Here is a 19,773-nt window from a genome sequence, read left to right as displayed (position 1 = left end):
CAAACTGCAGGTTCTTCTTTATAGAGAATACATTTTATTTAGGCCATGTGGCCAAGGCTTTTCCTGCATAAGCAAAGAATTTTTAGCCACAGTCAAAGTAAAATCACCAGAAATGTCATAAAATTAACACACGGTAACTATTTGCCTGTTAATTTCATGGACAAACCTTATGTGTGGATTCACCCTCCACAAAGGCTCCTTGTAGGCCATGAAACATTGATGGGTTTCTGTAAATATTCTATTATTAGGATCGTAAAGGTTTATTTTTAAAGGGCTTATTTCACACTGTCTCTTTTAGGAAACGTGAAAAATATTATTTGTTGTTAAAGTCCCATTCCAAGTTGTGTTCAAAACCGTGTCCTGAGCCCGTAGTGGAGTTTTCTCTTTCTTTGTTGCCATTAAAAGTGCCGAAACACAAAAACAATACACACTCGCAGCCATGTGGCTCACCCACTGCATGAAACTATGTTCACGCTCAAATTATGAAACTAAGAACTGGGTTGAGCATTTGCTTTAAGATTACATAATATCACTATAAGTTGTCCCAAGCCATTAACCTCATAGCTTCCCCGGCTCCTAGGAATGCTCGGCTCTGTTTTACTCTGTGTCATAACAGTGTCGTCCAGGTCCTGCGCACAGTGCAGCACTGCCCTGCAGCCCGTGTGTACAGGCTTTGGATTTTGGTCTACGTCACGAGCTAGAGCTAAACACAGTCTTAGGAATAAATTAATAATTAATTAATAGAAAAGGAGATTGGGCATTTCAGGCAGTGGCACCGAGGTTGTGGAATTCTCTTCCACTGTCTTTATGTTGTATAGCCTCCATTAACTCCATCACAAAGCAGCTGAGCCCATGTTTATACAGACTATGTTTTATTCTGTGGCTTTAAATTGTTATGATATGTTATGCTTTTATTTCTTGTGTTTTATTGTGAAGCACTTTATGGCTTTTTATCTGTGAAAAGTGTCACGGTCTCGCTGGCAGACCGTGGGGATGTGGGGAAAGGAGGACCCAAAATGCAGGACTCTACAGTGCAACAGTGTTTATTTACAGTGGTGACAATCCGAACAACAATAAATCCCCCCGTGCGATCCCAACTCCCGTTCCGTGTCTTCTCCTTTATCCCGTGCTCCGTGCTCTGTCTCCGTTCCCTGTGTACTCTCCGTGTGCTGCCTCCTGGTCGCCACAATTCCTCCTGAGGAAACACGTATATCAAAGGCAGCCGTGAGTACAAAACCTAACAGTAGACTTGCACTAACCTTGCACAATACACTTAAGACTGACGGGAAGTCACTCAACGATCCAGCGTCGAGGAGCTCTCAGCCACACTGTTTTGAAGCTCCTCTGACGAGGCTTGATCGGCGCCAGGTGTGTGTGGATTCCTGGGTGGGACCGGTCAGCTGGCAGGGCCACACCCACCAGGCCTAAAAGTGCCTGCCACGACCGCACCCTCACACACACAAGCACACACCCCTAAACACCTGACAGTACACCAACACGGAAAAAACAGGACAGCAGACACAACCATAATAACAACAACCACAATAATGATAATAATAATAATAATAATAATAACTACAATAGTAGTCCACACTGCTCACGGACCCCGAATCCCTGGAACTGGGTCCGTGACAAAAAGTGCTATAAAATTCCTTTTTAACCTACTCACTCGCTGATTTTTGGTTCAAAGTTACTTTTGTAATTATTATCCACAAAGTATAAGAAAAACCCAGCTGCCTTTCCTGATATTTATTTTTAGTCCTTTTCTTAAAGAGGTTTTGCCTTAGGAGGCTACCACTGTAAATCTGAATATGTAAATGACTTGCCTGCGTAAACAAAGGTGACGCTGACGTGCTACGTCTACTTGTGGTATAGATAAAAGTATGGCTGAGCCTAGTTTGATTTCAGCTGATATCTCTTCAACAAAATATATCGATTTTTTGGGGCATAAAGCTATGTCGGTTATTTTTCTAAAACCTGTTGATGCCTTAGATTTGTTTTGGAAGATTTATAAATTTATTTACAAAAAATGACCTTTAAAGTCTGTGTTTATTAATTTGAAATAACATTTTGCATTTCAGTTTTAAGTGATTCTGCAATTTACATTTTAAAGACACAAAGAAAACATTAATCATTAATTACTCATTTTAATAACTTTATTCTTACTTTTGTGCTCAGTTTCTTGCACTGTATACTTTTGAAAAGCACTTGAATGAATATTTAAATAGCTTTAATTTTAGCATTTATTTAGCTCACTTTTGTCAAGTTCCATAACGATATCTTTGCATTTAACCCTCAATGTCTCGTGTATCATGATTGATACATACAGGGTTTGAGAGTTTTTAAGACTACATCAGTTCACTTCAGTTTTTATTATACAGCACCAAATCATAGCAACATTTTCTAAGGCATAGACCTACAATCATATAAAGACAACAGAGGACAGACCAACAATTGTATGACCCCCTCTGAGCAAGCACTTTGGCGACAGTGGGAAGGAAAAACTCCCCTTTAACAGGAAGAAACCTCCAGCAGAACCAGGTGCACGCAAGGGTGGTTCATCTGCTGCGACCGGTTGGACTCCCCAGAAAAAAAAGTAAATTGCACGATACATTTTTAAGCAATAAATTGCAAAAAAATTTTGGGTGTAGAAAAAGTGCAAAATATGTGCAAATAATATTTAATTTTTATAATTTTGCCAGAACGGTCAATAAATGCTCCATGTTAAAAGACAATAGAACTTTCTGGAAATTATTTTGTGATTTAGACTTTAACAATATTAACTTTTATGATGTATAGCAGCTTTAAAACTGATCGTTAGTATTATTATCACTTAATAAGTGAATCAATTTAGTGGTTATCAAAACATATTTATTAACACATATAATTTATTACCACATATCTATATTTGTTTCATTGGCTCAACCTATGCCCGATACCTAAATAATGTGAGAAAATATCTGTTATTGACACGCTTGTGCTTGTATTTGGCCTTACATTGTGGCATTACCCCTGGAGGAGATCAATAACACCTAATCTCTGAAGTGTCTTGGATGGATTTAAAGCGTTTTAAAAGGCTTAACCATCCGTTGGTGTCATCGCTGCCTCAGTGGAAAACTTTTTAGGCCACCTGCTGCCGTGGTGATACATTTCTAATTCCAGCCCAGGCTTGAACTTTCAATAAACTTAAGCCTCCCCATTGTAAACAAGTACCTCCTGAAGAGCCCCCAAATTTGGCTGAGCTGTGTGTGTGAGGACTCCTGGTATGTGCTGTGTATACAGGGTGTGTGTGTGTGTGTGTGTGTGTGTGTGTGTGTGTGTGTGTGTGTGTGTGTGCGCGTGCGTGCGCGAAGAAGAAGAAGGAGATATAAGGGAGGTCATTGTTTCCTCTGCGACTTCCACATCTATCCAGCTGATCTGATCTCTCTTCTCTTGCAGGCGACTGGGAATGCTACCCACATGACCCCACTGTGTGGCATGTAAGTCAGTGTTTTTCCTTCTGATTAATATTTTTTCATACATTAAAGCTAGTTTTGAGAATCAGCATGAAGTTGTTCAGGTGTTATTGTTGTATTTTAATTAAAGTCCCAAGTGTGTAAACATTTATGTGGATGTACTGGAGTACCAAATAGTGCCAAATGGAGTGTTTGTCTCTTTACAGTCTGATCCTCCTGTCTTACCACAAAGTTTGTTTTTTCAATTTTTCTGAAGAATCTATTAATGTAAAACACATGATGTCTTATGGTTATTGACTATGGTTACTTTACTGTTGTGAAGTACATGGATAGTATGTTTATGTTGTTAAAGACCGTGGTGGTGACCATTGACTTAAAAACCCTGGTTTAAAATCAATCATTGTGGGCTGAGTCTAGAGAGGTCATGTTATATATGGTACATATCCATGCCAAAACAATGATGCTATAATTACAAAGGCAGATACTGACTTTGAATTATTTGAATTAATACACTCAGCTCAGCTGTCTGATCTGGGCTGTGTGGCAGCTAACTGAGAGTGATAAATAATTTATGAAGTTTTAAATAGTCCAATATGGGCTTACAGCTCTTGTTATGGTACCTAAAATTATTAAAACATTAAGTGTAGTATGATTTCTTCTTGTACCTGTGGGAGAGTTACACTCATTATCTTTATAGCTGCACTGCAATGAGTCAGTCCTGCTGTATCGAGGCTTCTTAGAGCAGAGCTAAATGCAGTCTGTGTACTGTGGCCAGTAGAAGTCCAGTCAGTAAGATAAAAATCCAAAAGAAATCCTGGTTTATCAGAGCTCGCATCTTTTACAGCTACAGTATAGACAGAAATTCAGCCTGTTACAAAAATAAGGCAAAACGTATGCTTCCTGTTTTGGATTTTGGAGTGGCCTTCAAGCCTTGTCCATTAAACACTTATCAGTGTAGTACATGAATCCAGAATGAAAATTGGTAATCAAAGTTTTTAAAAATGAAAATAAAAAACTGATTTCAGTCTCACAGTTTTACAGTAAGTACTGAGTTGAAGCTAGGAGGTAATTATCTTGGTTAAGCTTACCATTCAGACCCTAGCTCTATGAGTAGTATCCACTTTTCTCTTAGAAACAACTTTTAGGAAACAAGACTTTTGTGCACTTAAAATTTGAATTGAAAAGCCAGATCTTATGTCTTTTAAAGCTACCTCTGTAATCAGTTAAAATTATTGATAGTTTTCAAAGTGTTTTGTCAAAGTATATATGAAGTAAATACCAGTGAGTGTGCATATTTGTGAATGTGTCTGAGTGTCACTTTGCTCATTTTTATTACCATTTCCTGTGTCCTGCTGCAGCATCCTGTAACCTGGCAGCCATCCAAGGAGGGAGACCATCTGATTGGACGGATCACCCTCAGCAAGAGAACTGCTGCCATGCCGAAAGAAGCTGGCGCTTTACTGGGGTTAAAGGTCAGAGGTCACACAGACATGCAAACAGTTTCTTAAATTATTTTTCTGTCTATTAATTCTAACTGAGCCATCCTGTGTTGTCCACTTGTCAGATATTTCTCACTAACTGTTGCTGTCTGCTTCTCTTCAGGTGGTGGGAGGCAGAGTAACAGAGTCAGGGAGATTAGGAGCCTTCATCACCAAGGTTAAGAAGGGAAGCCTAGCTGATGTGGTGGGACATCTGAGAGCAGGTATCCACTAAATTGGCACAGTAGCCTCTCACAAATGCTGGGAAGTAATAATCAGTCAAATGTAAGGTCTTTATAAACATCGAAATGTCCTAACTACGATTGTTTAATAAGCTTTGTCACATAGAGAGTCTTATTGTATGTCTTGCAATAGATGATATAAGAAAAATCTTTTTTTTACCTGATACCCTGACACTTATCTTGCCTAACAAAGTGAAAATGTAGTTGTTCTTATCATAACTGTTGCGCTGTACGTTCTGACGACCTCGTCTATTCAGCTGCTGCATGCTGCAGGTTGTCTTTTCTTTTTCGCTAGTGTGTTTAGAAGAGCTAGTATCTTTTTGTTTTGTGTTGCAGGTGCTTGGTGTGGTGTAGTTGTGTCATCAGTGATTGGGAACACCTGGGCTTAGTGTTCCTGTGATCCTTAACTCCATATGCTGCAGACCTTTTTGCTTTTCTAGTGTAGTGGTTTACACATTTGGCTAACAGGCAAAAGGTTCCTAGTTTGATTTAGTCACAAATCCCTTTGAGGGTTGTGTCAGGAAGGGCATCCAGTGTAAAAAAAAAAAAAAAATCAAACATGCAAAGCTACCCATTGTGGCAACTCCTTGGGGGATCAGCCAAAATTAGCTGTTCTACCTAAATAATATTTCGCACACCACACTAGCACAAAATATGCTATCACTGACTCATTGATTGACATATACCATTTTTTTCCCCTTTGGTTACTTTATGTAGTTTTGCAAAAAGAACAATTCTATTCATTTACTTGACTAATGGTGTAACGTCCCATTAATTATCATGGGTTTTGAACCAGTCTTTACAAGTTGGGCCTTGGTCTTTGATAATTTCCCAATTAGCTGGCGTTTACGGGTTTGTCCTTCCACCTGATTGATTAAGGGTGAGAAAAATTTATGTTGTTTGGAACAGTCATGGTTTTGCCTGACCAAAGAAACATAAGTGTTGACATGTTGATGTGTAACAATTTAAATGGGAGTTTTTCTCCTGTAAGGCATAGCAGCACTGTTCCTTAGGTTGTGTTTCTTGCTAGGTTGTGTGTCAGGTTGAATGCAGTTTAACTTTTTGTCTTGGGTGCATTTCATGGGTGTGAGGTTGTTGCCAGATGCTAGTTATTTCCTTGTTCTATCCTTTTCAATTTGAAGACTAGGCCTGAGTTAGTTAGGTGTTGTTTATGCAGTTAGAAGGGATGCTCGCTAGTATTACCTAGCTTTCCTACCATTTCTGAGGCTGCCGCGACCAGTTTAGAAATGGTAGGAAAGAGAATAAGCAGCCCTACCTGCAGTTTCCATGTGATGTGTTAAATAATATCAGCCTTGGGCATGCATCTTCAGAGGTAAAACCTCGAAGGGAGTTGTGTGGCAGTGATTAGGAGCAAGTCACTTGGCTATGGAATATATTGGAATATATTAGAACTTACTGCTCATGGCAAGTAACTGGGAAGCCAAATGTAATCATTAAACCTCCTTGCATCAACGTCAACTCACTGAGTTAGTGAAAGCAGCTATTTTGGGATGGTTCCTATCGTGAGGAGTTCAGGAATGATAGGAAAGGTTATAAGCGGCACTACCTGGAGTTTTTGCTTGATTTGTTGAATAATATTTGTTGTGCAGCTTCAGAGATAAAATCTCTTTAAGAGTTTTTGAGTCTTGTTGTTTTGGAAGAACACTTCAAAAAGTTGTGTCAGGAAAAAGAGCATATGAAGGCATATTGTTAAGCTCTGAAGAAAAAAAACAAGTAAATGTGTCTGCTAGACTAGCTGTTTCTTTTGAGATACCTTGTGTTGAAACACATCAAGCTACACTCCACTTGTGTTCCTTATGTGAAGAACTTCCCTGTGATGGTGCTTATTTACCGTTTACACCGGATGGTTTTATTTTCATGACAGAATACCCAATATCCTTTTCAGAAGAACCTTTTGAGCATATGCTCCTTAACTTGTGGGTCCTTTGCTTCCTTCCAAGTTGGAGCTAAAATATCTTTTTATTGTCATATGTCATATCACCCAGTTGCATATCCTTAACAACTGGTAACAACCAGGTCTGTAGTGAAAGCGACAATTTATTTCTATCTTTGAAATCCCTAAAGTGATGCAAAAATGATCAGGCTTCTAATTTTTACCTTCCAAGTTTGCCCAGTTGTTAAAACAAGTTCAGGTGCAGCACTTCCAGTCATCAGCCTATCAGCACAAAGTCAGGGCCCGTCCATCCATTCTCTTGTGCTTATCCTTGTTAGGGTCAGGGTCAGCCTATCACAGCTGTCTTAGGGCGAGAGGAAGGGTACACCCTGGACAGGTCAAAGTCAGGGTTGTTGGAGCATTTTCATCAGATGCTAAAGTCACTGTTCTTAGGCAGATTTTGGTAGAAGGGTTTTTCAATGCTTCATGTTGACAGCCAGAGAAGTTTCACAAGTGACAACTGGCTTTAGCCCCAGTGACATGGTGTTTGCCTGTTCTGTATACGGTGCTGAGGGTTTGTTGAGGGTTAAGGATGACAATGTTCCAAAAAACTAAACTGACTATGTGAATGACTTCCAGCATAGTTTATACATTCGAAGGTAGCTGGCAAAATAGAAGTTGGCTGCATCGCAAGGAATGATGAAGCTCATTTACGAAGCAGGCTGAGTGGTGCCAGTTCAGTCCTGATGATCAAGTGCTGCCTGTTGTTGGATGCTTCTTTCAGGCCAGGTCCTTCCACAGTGGTGAAGCAGATCTCACGAAAGAGTTGTTTAATTTCTACACCAGAGTTGCTTAAGAAAAGACAGCTCTGTCTGTTGAAACCACCCTTTTGTGGTTACCCAGTCACTAGTAGTAACAGAAAGGGAAAAAGTTGGTACTGGGAATTAGGCATGTGGTTGGTTTAAAGCACCAAAACTCTCATAAATGTGAATAATTTGTTAGTTCACCTAAAAGAGTTTCTGTGTGACGAGCTGGAAAAATTCCAAACGTTTATTTGCTGACACACATTCACAAACTCACCAAATTCATTTGATGATTCATATGATTATTGATATTCCCCATTAAGCAGCACTTTTACTAGGTGTCAGCTGACAAGTGTAAGTACTTGGATGCAGAAGTCAGGTTCATACTTTAAAACAACATCATCGACCCATCATCTTCTAGCTGGCTAGCTTCTAGCTCCCTTGTTTTCTTGTCCCATTATGTGACAACACTCTCAGGTTTTGTTTAGACTCTTGGCAAGGTCAGTATCACTAAGCCTGTTGCATTTCCACTTCCATGATTGGATGACTGTATTGACCAAGTTTGATCTGCAAAGTTTATGAGTAAAGTTTATCTGTTCGAGTGATAATGGTCCTATTGATTAAAAATCTGGAATGCTACACTGTCTGTCTGGATGATGTGGTTGTATAGAATGACATTTGTGGCATTCATATGTTGTGTATTTGTTCCTTATTTAAATGTCTGTCTGCTAGGGCTGGGCGATATGACCCAAAATTCATATCTCGATATTTTTTAGCTGGATGGCGATATAAGATATATATCTCGATATATATTTTTTAAAGCCATAAAGTAAGAACAAGAAGAGAGTTCTTAGTCACAGCTGTGTCCCAGATGTCACACAGGCACTTTTATTAACATAGAGCAGATGTACATCAAATTTACTCAAAAATAAATTATGAGCATTTATTAAATAATAATGCTCCATAAATAAAAGAAAACAATGTTGTTTTTGTGCATAACAAAAAGCTCACAATTGTGCAGTCAAAATGTAAACTAAAAGACGAGCACTATAACAAAGACAGATTTCACAGCTGCTCTGTTCCCAACTTGTACTGCGTGACTGACAGCCTGGAGTTTGAAATCCGCTTCGCAACCACGTCTCTCAACAGGTGCCATTTATGGTCCTTATACACAGTAGGGTAATATTACGTTGAAGCACAGTACGTATCACTCCGCGAGGCTCAGCCGTAATGCTCCGACAATCCATCAAGCGGTGCAGCTCCGTAGCTTACCAAAGTCGTACTAAAACATTTTTTGACAGATTGCTGAGCGCCATGTTCCACATAAAATCGGTTCGCGGCCATCAAGCACAACCAGAATTCATACATAAGGCGCGCTGTCAACTTTTGAGAAAATGAAAGGATTTTAGTCCGTGCAGCACCTCTAGGCTGCATGGCGTTAGCGTGGTTAGCTCGTTAGCGTGGTTAGCTAGCTAACACATTGACGCCGTCCAGCCCCACGCACGGGGCGATGCGCAGTAACTCGTTAATGGAGATTTGCCGTGTCCATCTTGTCGCTTCCTGCAGGTGAAGCGATGGGGGAGGAGGGGGAGTTGTGTTCAGTGAAGGAGAGGCGAGGCCGAGTAACGTTGCGTAAAGACGAAAGTGGACGAAAGAGAGGCAAACTTGCGGCTCCACAAGTATAATTATACGTAACATAGACTATATCGATATAAAGGATATTGTCACATCTTATATCTCGTATAAAAATATATCGATATTTTTTTAAAAACTCGATATATCGCCCAGCTCTACAGTGTCTGCAGTCCGACTGAACACTGACTTGGCTAAATGTGAATTTGCTATCCATTAGTAATCTACAACGAGCATGTTGTTGGCCGGTGTCAGCTGTGGTCACAACGAGGAGTGCCAAGGGAAGGCGCTGGCCAGAGAACAAAAGAAAAAAAAAGAGCTGATGTCATTCTTAGGCATGGTCGGATATTACCATAGTTTCTGCTGGAACTTTTACTGGAAGATGTCACTTCCCTTACCAGTCTGAGGAAGGCACATGCTATATATTTGTGGTATACGATGCGTGGTCTCTGAACTTGTAGTTCTAGTGTATGCTAATCAAGAGATCTAAAAATGTGGAAGTGGCCATGGTCACACGTATTGACAGATGTTCTTATGTGGGATCATGCTGCTAAGGTTAAGGTAGTATGTAGGCTGTGGTGGTGCCAGTTGACGACACTGTCTCTTTTGGCTCGTGGGCTGGGAGGTTGTATTTGTCTTTGTGTTTTGTGTTGCAGGTGTCCAGTGGGGTGTGGTTGGGTGATGATGAATTGGGAACACCTAGGTCCAGTGTTCCCCTATATAAACGCATGCTCCACTTGTTACCTCAGGGGGAAGAATAACTTTGCACCTAAGCTATTATTGCTGCAGACTTTTGTGCTCTTCTTTTCCCAAACAATGTTTCACTTACTACATTAGCACATGTTCAAACATGCCAATGATCCTGACTCATTTACTGACATATGTCATGTTTTTTTGTCCTTTGATAACTTTATTTAGTTTTGTTAATTTCAAATAAAAACTTTATTTGTTTTAATCCTGTCAACAGCCATTACTTTGACATGGCTTTTGAGCTAGTTATGACAATGTGGACATCTGATTTCAGGTGACGAGGTTTTGCAGTGGAACGGGAAGCTGTTACCGGGAGCAACTATGAAGGAGGTTTACAACATCATCTTGGAGTCTCAAGCTGACCCTCAAGTGGAGTTGGTGGTATCCAGGCCTATTGGGTAAGTCAGGCATGAAACACGTCCAGTATACTGTCAGAGTCATATGTTTTTACCTGGTTTGTCAGTTACTAGTCTATTTGTAAATTGAAACCCTTATTTAATTAGGCAACATTTATTTGGACTCAGAGTTGACCTCAGACAAAGCAGGAGGTTATGATGCACAGCTGCATTCAACGTATTAAAAACAACTGGCCATTGCCTGCAGCTGCCAAGTTTTGGACTGGGAGATAGCCATGTCTCATATGTCCCCTTTAAAAAAGCACTTGCTTTTATTTGTCGGATGGTAAAAGCTGAATTATTATTGACCAAATAAAACTGTCTGTAAGCTCCATTAAAGACAGGAGAAGCTGAATGTGAAGTTTTTAGTCGATGGATTGCAAAGCTCAACAAGCACAGTCATGAACATACTTCTGAAGACAGTAGACGCCCTGAGTAAAATTTATTTTTAACTCTAAGTGTATCATTTCAAATCATTAGTATCAAAAGTCATCAGTAAACAAAAAAAAGTTCATTTTTCTCGAGATACTTTGAATTGGATGCTTTCAGGTACACTAACTTTGCCTTATATTTAGCAGACTTGCTAACTCTTACATTGCTAACATTAGCAAAGCTTTGGAAAAATTTAATTCAAAGAGAGGGAGTTTGAGGTGTCACCCTCTCATTTTCTATTATTGTTCAAGAGCTGTCATTTCAAAAACGTCACACAAACCAGGGTGCAAGCTGGTTTCAGGTATTTTGAATACGTTTTGCTGTTGTGTGTAATAAGGTCAATCCAGTGGGTTATTTTAAAAGTAAAGTGCCCACTGGTGCAGCTCTCAAATTTTACTTTTCTGCTTATTGATGGAAAAAAAAGTTGAATATATGAATTTCTCTCCAAACACTCACGAAGGGTGTATAGAAAATATCAGTAAGTAATCTTTTTTTTTTTTTTTAGGACCTTTTAATTCTGCCACGCTTATGGAAACTATTTTGGTTTTGCTGGTGCCATTTTGCATCCCTAAAGGAACTAACTGTAATACTGTTAAGTGAGAAATCTAATTGATGTCACTATACGGTTTTATGAAAGTAGCTGCACTGTGTGCTAAATTAAACTACAAGTTTACCTGTTGGGATGCAAAATGGCCAGCGGAAAACATCCATCAATGTATCAGTGTTTTCGCAAGCTTTTAAGCTGTTTGTGCAGCATCTGGAATTCCTATTTTTTAAACTCCTGATTAAGTCTTACCCTCGAGTAAATTCATAGACTGTATATAAAAGATGGTCACAGCAAGCAAGTAAACTTGCATTTTTTTTAAATGGCCACAAGAGGACGACTAGTGTCAGTTGTTATAGAATGCAACATGATTGGTTTTTTGTTCAATTTTGGTCCCACTAGGAGTCAAAAAAGGACGATAAGAATGGCATGTCAGATAAACAGCCTGTCTTGTGATTGACAAGTTAGAATGACTACGCAGCTGCAACTTCTGTTTTTAAAAACTGAAGATGGCAACATTAAACAATCCTCAGGACTTGGAAGAACAGGATTTTTCAAAGCACTGGCCAATCTGGTCTTTAAGTCTGACGTCATTAGCCGTGCCTGGGCCTAAACTCCGCTGCAGGTCCCTAAGTCACACGATCACTGCAGCGTCACTGAGAGTTAAAAACTGTCTAAACTCTTTCATCTGTAATAAAATGATCAGTGTGGCTGCTCTACCAGGTGTAACAATTAAGTTTACATTCAGGCATCCATGAAAACCGAATTTATGAAATTTAACAAAGTTTGTAGGGTTACTGAAGCTTGGCTAGCTGGTGTATAATGATGTGCTACGTGATCGCTAGCAACACAGCTATGTTAGCATAATTAAAACAGTGAAGCTGGAGGATGAACACTAAATATTTTTGCACTCGATAAAAGTTAACGTGAGGGTTCCCGATGGTTACGAACAAATACAATCGCATGCCAGGATCCACAACAAGAGGTTAGTCATTAATATACTGCTGCATGGGCTTAGCTATAGTTTTAAAAACTGAGCTTTAAAATGAATAGCAGTAATAAAAACCGAGAGAGGCCAACAGTGATCACTGACTGTTTTGGGAGGCTTGTTGAGATTAATACAACAAGATACAAAGCATTAAAACATGTTAAATACACAACAGCCTTATTAAACGCAGTAGTTTGGGCCTGGAAGCAGGATTCATCACGTCATCACTTAAAAACTGGATGGTGTGATGGCTACGTCTGTCTTTTATATACAGTCTATTAGTAAAATCCAGCACACAGTATCCCTGGTACCTTATTTCTGAATTACTGAAGTTGGGTTTCATAAAGCAAGCAATATTTTTTTTTCCATATACATGTTTCCTATTTTTGATTTTGGAATGTGTTTCAAGGCAACCTATGATCCATGAAACACTTATCAGTTTAATATTTGAATTTACAAGTAAAAATTTTACTAAATGAAGCAGTTTTCTTTCAACTTGAAGCAGAAATAAGAAAATTTCAGTCTGACAGTTATACATTAAGTAAAAAGTTGAAGGTAGGAGATGACTAGCCTAGCTATTTCCAGACTTTATGCTAGTTTATCTTAGTTAGCTTTAAGTCCAGACACTAGCTCTTTGAGTGGTATCCATATTTCTCTCAAAAAGAATGTTTTTTAGGGATTTGATTGTTGAATAATGGTTTGTTTGGTAAGTAAAACTCTAAAACACTGCCACTTCATGTGTAAAACCATCACATGCCTGATGTGAGTCCAAGATTAGCACACTTTAAATTTCAACTGAAAAAGAAAATTACACTGATAAGTGTTACACAGATTACCATTTCTTTTCCTTTACATTACATTGAGCTGGTGCAGTGGATTCTGGTGTTTCCCATGGGTTGTGGTGATGGATAAGAAAAGATGGCGGTGTGGATAGACGCTAATGAGCTAATGGTTTTCACCCATTATAATTTCCAGTTGTGATTGGTCGAACAGAACTGAGTGAGTCTGGGAAACACTGCAGTCACGGGAAGAGCTTTGCTCTACTCACATCTCCCTTTGCTTCTCCATTTTTTTAACCACATGATCCTTTAATCTCAACATCCAAATAACCTTTGTTTACAGTGCTGCTTTCTCCCTGCGTGGTAACTACTGTCTGAATATGCATGTACGCCTGTGTGTCACTTTTACATCTAACATTCTTAGTCTGACTTCAGTGCCAGTACAACTGTGACTCATGTGTTTTTGCGGTTTCTCTTTCAGTGATATCCCAAGAATCCCCGACACGTCCCACCCTCCATTAGAATCTAGTAGGTATCTCCTCTGACATGTTGAGACTGCTCTGTGCTTGTTTGTCACCTATGTATGTCGTATATCTGTATATCTAGCTGATTTCATTTGTATGATATGAATTATAGCAAAAAATACGTTTGTTGATGTACTATTATATACTTTATGTTATGGATGTCATATTATGTCATATAAACTTAAAGGAATAGTCCAAAATTTTGAAATATTTTCTTCCTTTCTAAGAATTAGGTCTTGTGTGAATGAGTCAAGAAAAACTGAAAGAACTACCTCAAAGGTTTTTAAAAAACACTATTCAACTGTTCACAAAAATGTAAAAAAATAAAATTTGTGGTTTTCATTAGTGGAAAAAATATTGAGTAAATTCACTTAATTAAAAATGTCATAAATGTCCTTTCAATAGCGTAATGGTTTACAAATTTACTTGGCAACCAAAAGGTCATTGGTTTGATTCTAGCAGATCCCTTTGGGGTTGTGTCACGAAGAGCATCCAGTGTAAAATTCTGCTAAATCAAAACATGCACAGCTTCCCACTGTGGTGACCCTTTGTGACAAATGGGCACCTGAAAGTAGCTTTTTATGCGTAAAAGTCGTCATAATAATACTGTGAACTTACAGTACTGTCAGACAAATGTACGGCACAGGTTAAAAAAATATTCCCTTCTGTATTTTAGTAGAGTTGTAAAGGTGAGGTATAAAGACTATTAGTTGCGTTGCCTTGCTGTTTGTACACTATGTGCTTTTTTTTTCATCCTATTCTTTTCTAATTAATAGATAAATTATACTTTTTTAAATAGATGACATCCACTAGTGGCTCTGCCAGTTATGTCTGTTTTGGAGTTGTTTAAATTAAGAGCTCATTCATTGGTGAAATTTTCCTGCCTCGTTTCTTATGCTAAATTAAACTGATTTCTTCCTGGTATTTATATTCTCATCTAACTCCCAGCAAGAAAGATAAATATTGGCCCTTAAAATGTTGAGTGGTTTCTTTAAAACAGACACTCATCTTAAACATAGCCAGAGTATCAAATAATGATGTTAATTTATGTATAATTGATTGCAGAGCTCAGGATTCAGACTGCTTTACAGGTTTTTTTTCTATCTGTGGCTCTGTATGACATCACTAAGAGCAGATAGTCCTAATATGATCATCTAAGCCAAACGGCTCTGGCTAAGACAAACGATGATGAAAGGGTGCCCAGAAAGCCCAATATGACATAAATGAGGATTTTTTTCAAATAATAAATCATGCAAAGGTATTCTAATAGACAGGGGTGTGCATAAGTGGTCTGCAGGTGCGCATTCGCTGTCAAAATAGATAAGAAGTTGCAACACGTGTTTGCGTACATATAAAAGGCAGTGTTTTTGTCCGCTAGAGTGGGATTTTCATGGCATATTCTGCACCACATCTCTGTGCCTTCATCATTTGTTTGAAGCCAGCTCACCTCCTGCAACCACTTTTCAGAGAATACGCGCTTCTTTTGCGGTTCGGACTCCTTCTGACATTTCTTTGGAGGTGGAGGAACACCAAAGTAATTGCTTAAAGGAGCTTCTTCGACATCTTTAAGAGTTCTAAACAAATGTCTGTCCTCCTCCAGAAAATCTTATGTATGCAAACACACGTTGCAACTTCTTTTCTGGTGCGCGTCTTTTAGTTTGACAGCTAATGCGCACCTGTGGACCACTTATGTGCACCCCTGCTAATAGAGTCTAAGAATAAAAATCTCATGTTTGAAATGAGCATAATCAGTTCCCTTCAAACACGTGGAGATTGATGAGTACTAGAAGTTTTCTGTTCCCTTTCTGAACATGTGGCTGATAATGTCCTCTAATATTGCGTTGAGTGACTAATTAGACAACTCTTTTTTTCCTGAAACTAACTGATGTCTGACATCTGTGATGAATGTTAGCGGGAGAAGATCAGTTTCCTGGTAGGCAGTTAGTTAGATGACTTTTGATCATGTAATTGAATATAAGGCTTTCGTGACCCAAGTCACACTGAAGCCTGCTGGACTCTAACTAGGACAGAAGCGTGGTGATTTGTCATCCTGACAGGTTAGCTGACTTATACTTTAAACTGTTTCTGCGTGAACTTTTCTGAGGAGTCTGGAGTTTCAGTAACGAATGCACCTTTGGTTTTGGAGCAGATTATGTTTTCAGTCTGACTCCCTTCTGAAAGACAGCTGGCATTTCCTGCTCGGGATTTCAAACATATTGCTTTCCCTGCCTTCATAGCAGGTTCCAGTTCTTTTGAGTCCCAGAAGATGGAGAGACCATCCTTAAATGTCCTGTCTCCCTCCAGTCCCGGGATGCTCCGAGATGCTCCGCAGTTAATGCCAGGGCGACTCTCAGTGAGTGTGGGCACTTGAACTGTGGAGGACCTTTCAAGTTTGCTAAATGTGAAGACATGGCATCGGATTTGTTTTTGTTTGCTTCTCATCCAGGTGAAGCTGTGGTACGATAAAGTGGGTCACCAGCTCATAGTGAACGTGCTGCAGGCTGTGGAGCTTTCTCTTCGGCCTGATGGGCGGCCCAGGAGCCCTTATGTCAAAATGTACTTCCTCCCTGACCGCAGGTATGCCAACCCTGACACAGGCACTCTGAACAGTCACAATGCCTAGCCCTCATTTGGCATGAAAATTATGGCCATTTACAAAAGAGCTGCAAAAAAACCTTGTGACACGAAGGCTAGGACACGATTCTTTTATGCAAACTGCACAAATCATGCACGTGACTTTTAATGTAAAACACTGGAGTTTGGCATTGAATATACTTATATAATACAATATGCACAAGTTTTTGATATTGAATGAGTATTGTTTCGTCCCTTAGACTTGGAAGAACAGTTTGTAAAAAGAACAAAAATTTCATGTTCTGATAGTATAGTCAGGGTTAGGGTGATCGCAGATGATGACTTTGACCTCACATGGATAAAATACATCTTCAGTAATCATGTTATACAACGCAATCGAAGAGGGTTTTTTTGGGAAAAGACACTCTACTGTGAGTTTAGCATCTCGTTTATATTTAAAGAAAGCAGTTCCAGTCAGCTGAATAAGGCACAAATGGGACTAGAATCAAAATCAACATTCAACTGACTTTAAAGACAAGAATCTGTTGTTTAACACAGCGACAAGAGCAAACGAAGGACAAAAACAGTGAAGAAGACCTGTGAGCCTAAGTGGAACCAGACATTCGTCTACAGTCACGTCCATCGCAGGGATTTCCGAAACCACATGTTGGAGCTGACCGTGTGGGACCAACCCAGGTCTCCAGAGGAGGACAGCATCTTTCTGGGAGAGGTAGCACACACATCCACACACACACATGCCGGGTATTCATATCTTGTGGAGACATCTACTTGACACAATGCTTTCCCTAGCCCCTAACCCTAACCATCAAAAATGAATGCCTAACCCTTAAACATTTAACTTCTTTACAAAGCACATATTTACTGTGTGGTTGGTGACTTGAACAGGTCCTGGTGGAGCTAGAGACGGCCTTACTGGATGACAAGCCTCACTGGTATCCCCTCCAAACTCATGATGTCTCATCCATACCACTGCCCCAGCCCTCCCCATACCTGCCCCGACGACACATAGACGCCCCTGGCAAAAAATTGCAGCGTAAGTCTGTCAAGATCTCGTGTCGTGTGCAACATGACATGCATAAGCTCTTTCATATATTTCTGCTTGTAAGTGTACACATCCTGTCCATAAGCAGTTTAGCATGCGTGTCTATGTAAATGTCTGCTTTCACTCCATTTCCCTAATACTGCATTTGATGTGTGCATCCATATATATGTGTGTGTGGTGTGTGTACACATCTGTGGGTATCTTTGTGTGTGTGTCTGTTACTGTTTAGGTTCTCAGCGTGTAACAGAGGCTGAATTTGATGAGGGTACAGCAGTAGTATCTAAAGGTGGGTTGGGACTGTTTCTTAGTTTTACATGCAGGTTTTCTGCAGCTTGCACTTCTGTTCTCGGTGTTATTTGTAACTATAGCTTTTAAAAAATGAGATCTGCTAAAGAGTGGTTGCATTTAGGCTTGGTTCGTAATCCAGAATTTAAGTTATTTGGTTAAAAATTGATAACTTGAGATTCTAAATGACCCCAAAACTTCTTACATTGCACCAGATGTTGTTGTTGTTGTTGTTGTTTTTTTTAATTATCCATTAATAGGGACAGATTGTGGTCATTTCACAATAAGTCCAGTATGGATAGTAGTACATAGTAGTTGTACTTTAGTAGTGTACAAAGATAACTGCATATTTGTGTACTTTACCAAATCTGCCAGATTTACAGTTTAAAATAATCTTCATTTATCTTATACTTGTATATGGTACCACCCTCATCCTTAAAACCAGCTTACTGGCTGCTAAACAGAAAAATCAGGTGATGAGGTGAGTGGGGCTTTTTTGTGGGGCCTGTGTGCTTGAAAGGACCATACTGGAGATAACTATGATTCCCCTGAGAGGTCAAATGCAAGTTAAGAAAAAACCAGCAGATTAGTTGAACACAGTGGAAATAGAAAAAGAAAATGCTGCAAAACTTGCAAAAAAAAAAAAAAAAAGATGGATGTGTGTACTGTGACATCATCCACAGGTTTATGACATTCTGTTTTGAAGCCATGGGCTTAGCGTTTTTACCATCACCACACTGATTTCCAGAAAAAGTGTTGTGACAGGGAGGGGGTCTCAGTCATTGGCTAACAACAATCAGTCATTCACACGTCATTAGCCAATGACCACGCCCTGTATATTGTTCTATTGTGAAACAAAGTGAACAAGAGTTACAAAATATATTATATTTTTTATTTATGACTAAAAATTATTTACTGAGCACATAAACTCATCAGGAAAGTGTTTAGTTAGAAGGTTGTTTTCCCACAACCTTCTGTAGGAATAAAGTGTTTTTACAACCACAGTTGGCCTTGGTGTATTGGCCTTCAGAAAGCAGGCAAAGGCACCTATTGCCTTTTTTATTCCAACCCGGAGGCTACATCCATTTTAAACTTGCAAGTAATGTAATTTAATAGGCTATTAGCAAGATTTTTAAAAATTATAAGTATTTTAACATAAAATAAGGTAACATGCTACTGGCATATAAGGAAATTGCATGTGGAATAAAGCTAAACTTGCAGACATTAACATAATTATAGAGAGGAATGCTGTAAGGTAAGGCCATTAGCATGGTTTTAAATCAGGTTACACATGAGGTGGAAGGCCACTAGCATGACTTCTTATATCTTTTATATAGTGTTTGTATCTAACAGGTTACTGACATGAAGTCAATCATCCATGTTGTGAGGGCTATGAGCATGAGTTTAAACTATATAAGTGGAAGCAGGGTCAGTAGCATGAATTCTTGTGTCTTTTATACCCTCTCTGGGTATAAAAATGTAACTTAAACTAGCTAGGCCTGCAGTGTTTCGCTAAAACACAGATGTGTATGTTAAATTATGTTGTTGTTGTTTTTATTTGATCTATATCAGTGTATATAGTGAGAATGCAAAAACTTCTGTACATAAACACCAAATGAATAAAAATTACATATATTTCTTTCTTCTTGTTCATTGCAAGCTACATATTCATGTAATAAGACAAATCAATTAAAGGCAGTGTTAGCATCACTGTTTGATTAACAGGTATTTACAGACATGCATGACAATACATTCCAGTGACCAAATGCCACAGAAATAAAAGGTTTTTAGCTAAATTTAATAACAGTAAACCTCATGTATACAGATTTATTTCAAACCCTACGCGGTTTATTTAATAAGTTTCATCCAGACTGATTAATGCATCGAGAAAGAGTTAAGGAACAGACCTACACGATGATCACTCTGGTGAGAATG

General features: G+C 39.0%; 1 protein-coding gene across 5 annotated transcripts in view; it reads left to right on the top strand.

Annotated features, from left to right (window-relative positions):
• Positions 1–19,773, top strand: part of rims1a (regulating synaptic membrane exocytosis 1a) — a 116,844-nt gene that overhangs the window by 74,396 nt on the left and 22,675 nt on the right. For 3 of the 5 annotated variants that reach the window (XM_026190747.1, XM_026190746.1, XM_026190745.1), the window contains exons 7-17: positions 3,439–3,479; positions 4,814–4,927; positions 5,058–5,157; positions 10,529–10,652; positions 11,542–11,559; positions 13,874–13,920; positions 16,154–16,269; positions 16,363–16,493; positions 17,049–17,220; positions 17,397–17,544; positions 17,783–17,839. In XM_026190747.1, coding sequence (XP_026046532.1) covers positions 3,439–3,479; positions 4,814–4,927; positions 5,058–5,157; positions 10,529–10,652; positions 11,542–11,559; positions 13,874–13,920; positions 16,154–16,269; positions 16,363–16,493; positions 17,049–17,220; positions 17,397–17,544; positions 17,783–17,839 — 1,068 coding nt within the window. The remainder of the gene's footprint in view (positions 1–3,438; positions 3,480–4,813; positions 4,928–5,057; positions 5,158–10,528; positions 10,653–11,541; positions 11,560–13,873; positions 13,921–16,153; positions 16,270–16,362; positions 16,494–17,048; positions 17,221–17,396; positions 17,545–17,782; positions 17,840–19,773) is intronic. The other 2 variants (XM_026190749.1, XM_026190751.1) reach the window with 1 other exon arrangement.

The sequence above is a fragment of the Astatotilapia calliptera genome, chromosome 13 (genome assembly GCF_900246225.1).
Source record: "Astatotilapia calliptera chromosome 13, fAstCal1.2, whole genome shotgun sequence".
NCBI lineage: Eukaryota > Metazoa > Chordata > Actinopteri > Cichliformes > Cichlidae > Astatotilapia > Astatotilapia calliptera.
Note: the sequence above shows the minus strand (reverse complement) of the source record. Positions and strands in the feature narration are given on the sequence as shown.